This window comes from Microcebus murinus, chromosome 2 (genome assembly GCF_040939455.1).
Source record: "Microcebus murinus isolate Inina chromosome 2, M.murinus_Inina_mat1.0, whole genome shotgun sequence".
Lineage (NCBI taxonomy): Eukaryota > Metazoa > Chordata > Mammalia > Primates > Cheirogaleidae > Microcebus > Microcebus murinus.
This window is the reverse complement of record NC_134105.1, coordinates 31,665,821-31,673,078: the sequence shown is the minus strand read 5'-3', so window position 1 is coordinate 31,673,078 and position 7,258 is coordinate 31,665,821. Positions and strand designations below refer to the sequence as shown.

The 7,258-nt window shown below is 46.8% G+C and overlaps 1 protein-coding gene across 3 annotated transcripts; it reads right to left on the bottom strand.

Moving 5' to 3' along the window:
- Positions 1–484: 484 nt before the first annotated feature.
- ZNF691 (zinc finger protein 691) lies at positions 485–7,040 on the bottom strand. Of its 3 annotated transcripts, XM_012748495.2 has the most exons (3): positions 6,855–6,971; positions 3,049–3,122; positions 485–1,992 (listed from the first exon to the last, which is right to left on the bottom strand). In XM_012748495.2, the coding sequence occupies exon 3, from the start codon at positions 1,981–1,983 to the stop codon at positions 1,129–1,131; it is 855 nt and encodes a 284-aa protein (XP_012603949.1). In that variant the 5' UTR covers positions 1,984–1,992; positions 3,049–3,122; positions 6,855–6,971; the 3' UTR covers positions 485–1,128. The 3 variants fall into 3 exon arrangements, with proteins under 3 accessions (XP_012603949.1, XP_012603953.1, XP_012603952.1); XM_012748499.2 differs by lacking the exons at positions 3,049–3,122; positions 6,855–6,971 and adding an exon at positions 6,978–7,040; XM_012748498.2 differs by lacking the exon at positions 3,049–3,122 and having other exon boundaries at positions 6,855–6,983.
- Between the last annotated feature and the right edge of the window lie 218 nt (positions 7,041–7,258).

Below are 7,258 nucleotides of genomic sequence, written 5' to 3'. Positions count from 1 at the left end.
AAATGGCCCAAGATCATATCAAGAGACTACACTTACTCTCACCTCCAGGCCAGCCTCCTAAGTGGCTTTTCCTTCAGAAGCCAACAAGGTGAATGTAGTGAAAAAGAGCCCTGGCTGGGAGTCAAGGAGACCAAGTATGAGCTCTGGCTCTACCCTGTACCTGCTGTGTGATTCAGAGCAAGTGACTTCACTTGTCCTCACTTCTGTTTCCTCATCTTATTCTCTTGAGGATTGCTGTGACAACTAAATGAGATAAAGAATGTAAATGTGACTGGTCAATAGCATGGAGAAGATGCTCAATTAATGATAGTTCCTTTCTTTTCCCCCTTTTCCTCAAAGGCCCCAGAGACTCAGCCTGCTTCCCTCTGCTTTTCAGAGTGGCCACCCACCCATCTGTCTTTCTTGAAGTTCAACTCCCTTTCAGAATGGCCGCAGTAGGACAATCTCCCAGCTCCCCTTTTTCCCCAAATAAGTACACAGGTCCTTTTCATAGAAGAGTTTTACTACTAATCACTCTGGGGGAAACAGAGGCAGACTGGGGGAGGGAAAACAAGTAACAAATATGGGGAGTGTGAAGATCCCTGGATCATGGCTCCCTGAAGGCTTCCCTTTCATTCCTAAGGCAGGACCTCAGATCTCTTCTCCAGACCAAAGAGGCCCCTTCTCCTCCCAGTCCAGAGATCTAGAAGCATAGTCGGGGCACAGCAGATGGGAACTAACTGGCCACTGCAGTGTGCCCTAAGCAGTTCATAGACAATTTGGAGGACTTTAGGCAGTGACACCCATCTCACAGGTACTTCTTCAAAGGCCAGGCACTGCTGCCCTAACAACATGAACATGTTCTAAGCCTACCCTACTTCTCTTTCATCCCAAAGAGGTGAATCCAAACCTGGGTCCTCTGACTTTCCAAGGCAAGAAATTGGCCTGGAAGAGGCAAGGATTTTCACTTAGAGTCCTTTCTTAGGAATTCCTGGAGATCCTGGCTTGAGAGGCAACAGGAAACCATTCTCTAAAGTGGGATGGAAGAGTTTGAGATCAAGGCGGCAGCAGCAAATCCAAAGATCTTCTTCCTCTACTAGATTGGGGTGTCTTGCTCTCTCCCCCTCACTCTCTACCTGGGGCTCCACTTCAGCTGGAATCTTTTCCAGTCTGCTCACCCACGTGTGTTTTCTGGTGGCGGATGAGATTCGAGCTGCGGGAGAAGTGTTTCCCACACAGAGTGCACCGGTAGGGCTTCTCCCCTCTGTGGGTCCTTTGGTGTGCTCCAAAGTTGGATATGTCACTGAAGGTCCGCCCACACTCGGCGCACTCATAAGGCCTCTCCCCTGTGTGAGTGCGGTGGTGCACGCCAAAGCTGGAGCTGTTGCTGAAGCTCTTGCCACACTCACAGCAAATGTAGGGTGCCGGCTCCAGGTGGGTCCGGTGATGTACAGCCAACGTGGCACTCTGGGTGAAGCTCTTGCCACAGATGTCGCAGCGGTACGGCCGCTTGCCCAGGTGGTCTTGCTGATGCGTGGTGAGGTCTGAGCGCCGCCGAAAGCTCTCCTGACACTTGGGACACTTGTAGTGCTTCTCTTCCAAGTGGATCCGCTCATGCCGGATGCGGTTGGAGCTTCTTGAGAAGCTCTTGCCACATTCAGAACACTTGTATGGCTTCTCGCCAGTATGGATCCGCTGGTGTGTTCTCAGGTTGGAGGTGTTATTGAAGGTTTTGCCACACTGGGCACATACAAAGGGCTTCTCCTCTGCCTCAGGCCTTGGGTGAAAAATGAGGTCCTCTGGTTCTTGAGCTGGGGAAGTCACTTTCTGCCATGGCTTTTTTGGATAGGTTTCTTGTGTCCTCTCCAACAGGCTCTCCTGCCCATGCTCCTTCTCCCCAGGTGGGGTACAAGAACCCTCTGAGTCATCCACTCTCCAAGGCTTACCCCCTTCCCCTTCCTCAGGCAGGTGTGGTTCTGGACTCTGCTCCTTCTCACTGCCCATCTCTGAACCCTGGGAATGAACACAAATGGCCAACACCTTTATTCCTCGGGTCAGGCCAGACCACAGGGAATCTTTTGTTTTGTTTAAAAGGGCATACACCTTCTCCATGGAACCATCCATCAGAAATAACCTCAATCAACTGGAATACTTGAATAGAATGCCTTTACTAACTTTCAAGTGACAAACTTTCACAGATATTTAAAGCTACCCACCAGTACAAAAAGAAGGCACCAGCTTTGTCTATCACCATTAGGTGATATTTGTGCAATATGAATAATATCACTCTTCTTAATACCACTAAAAAAATGACAATCTAGACTATAATTCATGTGCAAGTAAAGGAGCTTCTATTTTGGGATGAGTTCAACTTTTCTGCCTAACTATAAATTAACTAAAACTCCTTTTATGCTTAATCTTTTTGAAAAGATTAAACATAAAAACCTATACATCTGGGGGAGGGGGGAGAAAAAGAAGTATACCTCTATTTGCCTGCTTTCAAAATGAACTTAACAAAACCTCTAATTGTTGAGGTTCTCCTAGTTGTTTACAAGATCTACCTTTGACTCTTAAGATTTCTACCACCCACACCTCTCTAGACCTCACCATACTCTAGCAACAAAAGGGTTAACATCTTGGACCTCCAAGAGCTACTGGGGGGCCTGGGCTGTGTTTGTTCTTAGTCTGTGCTAACTTACACCACACTAAGCCACACACACACACATACTCATACATGCAGGCTCAGACATACACACACACACACACAGCCACCTTCCCACATGACACACAGCCATACACACCACCAAACACATTCAACCATACTCTCATACCACACACACAACAGTCACATATATACAACCATACATTCTCACATCACACACACACCCCAACCACATACATACAACCACATACATATAGTCATATACATCACTAGACACTCATGTACCACCCACATATACAGCCATACTCTCAAACCACAAAGCCACACACTCACATACCAAATACACATGGACACAGATGTACAAACCACACTAACTGCCCACCCCCCCCAAAAAACCAAATACATACAGTGCCCAGCAGAGAGGATGCTTTACACAAACATCAGTAAATATTCGCTAAGCTGCATAGGCTCCTTCAGGTTCCTACAGACAAAGACAGGGAAGGAGGGGAAGAAAAAAGTACTTCTGATAAGACAAGAATGGTGGCATTTCCTCTGGGCCTTGAAGAAATAATAACATTTCAAAAGGCAGAGCGGACTGATGGAGATGCTGTCCACAGTGACATGAACAAAGGGATGAGGGAGGGAAGCACAAACTATGATAGGATACGAGGACAGAAAATGAAAGACTGATAATTCCTTCAAGTCAACACAGAATGAAGGAAGCGGTACTGACTCCATTCATGGCTGGATTACAACGGTGACACATATAACTCTCTGCAAATTATTCAGCCACTCTGAGCCTCAACTCCCTCATCACTAATTATGATTCCTGCCCTCACTGTGGGATTCTGTATGAGAGGAAAGGCCTGTAATCCTCAGCAGAGTGTGTGACACATGCTGGCCATTCAGCAAATATTCGGCAAATGGCAGGTGCTATCACAATTGTGCAGACACTATGTCAGGCCCTGTGAAGAATACAAGAATGAAAAAGATCTTTTAAGTGATCTTGTTAGGAAAGAAAAAAATGTTTCAATTAAAAAATAGTACAAGATTGGCCAGGCGCGGTGGCTCACGCCTGTAATCCTAGCACTCTGGAAGGCTGAGGCGGGCTGATTGCTCGAGGTCAGGAGTTCGAAACCAGCCTGAGCAAGAGCAAGATCCCATCTCTACTATAAATAAAAAGAAATCAATTGGTTAACTAATATATATATAGAAAAAAAATTAGCCAGGCATGGTGGCACATGCCTGTAGTCCCAGCTACTCGGGAGGCTGAGGCAGCAGGATTGCTTGAGCCCAGTAGTTTGAGGTTGCTGTGAGCTAGGCTGACGCCACGGCACTCACTCTAGCCTGGGCAACAAAGTGAGACTCTGTCTCAAAAAAATTAAAAAAATAAAAAATAAAATAAAATAAATAGTACAAGATTATATACAATCTTCTAAAATGTGAAATACAGACAGAACCGCAACTCTTTAAGGAGCAGAGGTCAGCAACTTTTTCCTGTAAAAGGCCAGATAATGAATATTTGGCAAATATTTAGGGCCATAAATCTCTGTTGTAACTACTCTAGCCTGCCATTGTCTCATGAAAGCAGCCATAAACAAGACATAAGGGAATGAGTATGGCTGTGTTCCAATAAAACTTTATTTAAAACAACAGGAGGTGAGCTGTAGATTACTAGCCCTTGTTAGTGTTTTCTGAAGAATTCAAATAAGTAATATGAAAAATAATAGGCTTGCTTCACTTTCAAAAATGCAAGTAAACATCAGAAACTATTTATTCCTTCATACTTAAATTCACTCTTCTCTGACCATCCTTTTAAAACTTACAAGCCCTTAACATACTCCCAGTCCTCCTATCACCTAGCACATCTCATCTTTGACAGTCTATTTATCTATGTCTATTATTTATTTATTGTCTACCTCCCCTGCTAAAACATAAGTTCTATGAAGGCTCAGATCTTTGTTTTGTTTTATTCACTAATGTAACCCAAACTCTCTAGAGTAGTGGCAGGCATATATAGTAGATCCTTAAAAGTATTTGTTGAATGAGTTGAATAGAGGAAGGACAGACTTGTCTCTAGAACGCATTTCACGCTTACTTGTGTCTATTCTCACCCACTGTTCCTCAGCAATCTCCTGATTGCTGCCCACTTTCTCCTTTATGCACCCACAGAATTGTGTTTGCTTTTACAGTGATTTGCAATTACCTGTTTGCATGTCTGTTTCCACTGGTAATTTATATGCAACTTGAGCAAAGGGACTGGGTTATTTTAGTCATCTATTCTGCAGCACAAGGCTGGGTGCTCAAAAAAAAAATTTTTTTTTTGAGACAGTCTTGCTCTGTTGCCCAGGCTAGAGTGCCGTGGCATCAGCCTAGCTCACAGCAACCTCAAACTCCTGGGCTCAAGCAATCCTTCTGCCTCAGCCTCCCGAGTAGCTGGGACTACAGGCATGTGTCACCATGCCCAGCTAACTTTATATATATATATATGTGTGTGTGTGTGTGTGTGTGTGTGTATTTTTTTTAGTTGTCTATCTAATTTCTTTCTATTTTTTAGGTAGAGATGGGGTCTCGCGCTTGCTCAGGCTGGTCTCAAACTCCTGAGCTCAAACGATCCTCCCGCCTCGGCCTCCTAGAGTGCTAGGATTAGAGGCGTGAGCCACCACAACCAGCCCTCAAATGTCTTTTGAATGAATGAGTTAACAGATGTAATCTTAATTCACTCCCCACCACCGCCCACCCCATGTAGGGCTCCAGTATCTCTACGCAATGAGCTACAAAGCCTCCACTCACTTCCAACACTGCTATTCTTATCAAGCTCTAGCTCTACCAAGGGCTGAATGCTGGATCAATATAAGAGCAAAATGATTTAGGATTATGATTACACCCTCAAGCAGTTTATGAATGTAGTGAAATAGACTGTCATATAGTGCAGAAGGTAAGTTCCAGGGGACCAGTGCCTTAGTCACCTCTGTATCCTCCCTCTCCTCAGTGCCTAGCACAGTATCTGGAACATTACACAGAAAGCAATAATATTTAACATTTTTTGAAGCTCATACGAAGTGCTAGGCCATGGAATAAGAGCCATATAATCATCTCATTTCATTTCATAGCATCCTTATTTTAGAGATGAGAAAACTGAGGCTCACAGAATTTAAGTAACTTACCCAAGGGCACACAGCAAATAAGTGGCAGAACTGAGGCCTATGCCCATCACTCCAAAGCCAATGGCTTTTAACCATTACACTAGTATCGGAGCAAAAAAAGGAGGGAAGGAAGGAAAGAAAGAAAGAAAACAGTGCCAAGGGAGTTCAGATGACACAGGCATAGTCCTCTGACAAGATGAGGGATGAGTAGCTTCGTGGAAGAGATGGGGCTTGAGTGAGGACTTGCAGGATGGGTGAGCAAGGCTGGTACTTGCAGAGATAGGGAGCCCACAACCTACTGAGAAGACAGTGCAGCTAAAGTCACTTTCAGGCCATATTTCAGAAATTTAAGGGTGAAAGGGGCCTATGGAGCTTGTCTTCCTAGAGGCACAGCAGATTGGGTGGAAGGGGTTGTTGAGACAGTGGAGAAGGGGCCAGGTCTAAGAAGTAAGAGCCAAGAAGATGGGGCTGGTGATTACAGATGATGAAGGCAAAGGGCCTGGGTTAGAAGGAGGAGGCCAAGCTAGAATGTCGTCCAAGGGACCAAAGTTCAGGGTCGAGAAGTGAGGGGAAGAAGTGGAGAGAGGAGCTTAGAAAGAACAAGGACAAGGTGCTCAAGAACAGGGACTCACAGCGGAGCTAAATAACGGGTCAGAGATAGAGAAGGACTAAAAGAGTCAGAGGGTCCGAGGCGATGGTAGGGGAGAAGGGGCAAAGGTGCCATCAGAGGTGTCAGAGAATCGGGCCCAAGAGGCTGGGTTGTGTGTTGTGGGACAACAAGAAGCTAATGGCGGAATCCAATGGTACAGCGTTCTGGAGGGCAGGAGCTGGGTTCAGGGAGACCAGTGGGCTTGGGGCCAAAGGGGTGGGAGAGGAGGAGGGGTGGGAGAGGAGGAGGGGCTGGTAACCCCTCACGTACGGTCAGTAGCGGGGGCGAGGGGCGGAGTACTCAAAGGCCAACAGGAGACTGGCCAGGAGGCGTGGGTGGGAGCGGGGGACAGCAGCCTGGTCGCGCGGGCCTGGGGACAGGGGTCAGAGCGGAGGGACCACAGGGACCCTTTGCCTACCACTGGGTCTGGGGAGCAAAGCAGCAGCCTTCAACTCCTCGGTGAGAGGAAAGGTGCGGTGCTCGGAGTTCCCCGCGAAGTCGAGTTCGCCTCCCTATAACCTCAGGCCCAAACAGGACCCACCTCGCTCCCGCCGCTCGGTCAGGTACAGCGCCGCCTCGGTCGGCGGGGGTAGGAGCCGGAGCCGGAACCCAAGAAAGATCCGCCCTACTTCCCCAGGATTGGTTTCTGGTGATTATCCTTCCTTCCCATTGGCTGTAGTGACTGCCACAGCGCAAGAGACCCAGACGGGACCGCCAATAAGCTTAGGCTTTGGACGTGGCATGCTGGGAGTTGTAGTCCTGATAGACTCCGAGAAAACAATTGCGAAGTTTAGAACCCAGGTGTAGACATTAGGTTCCCTC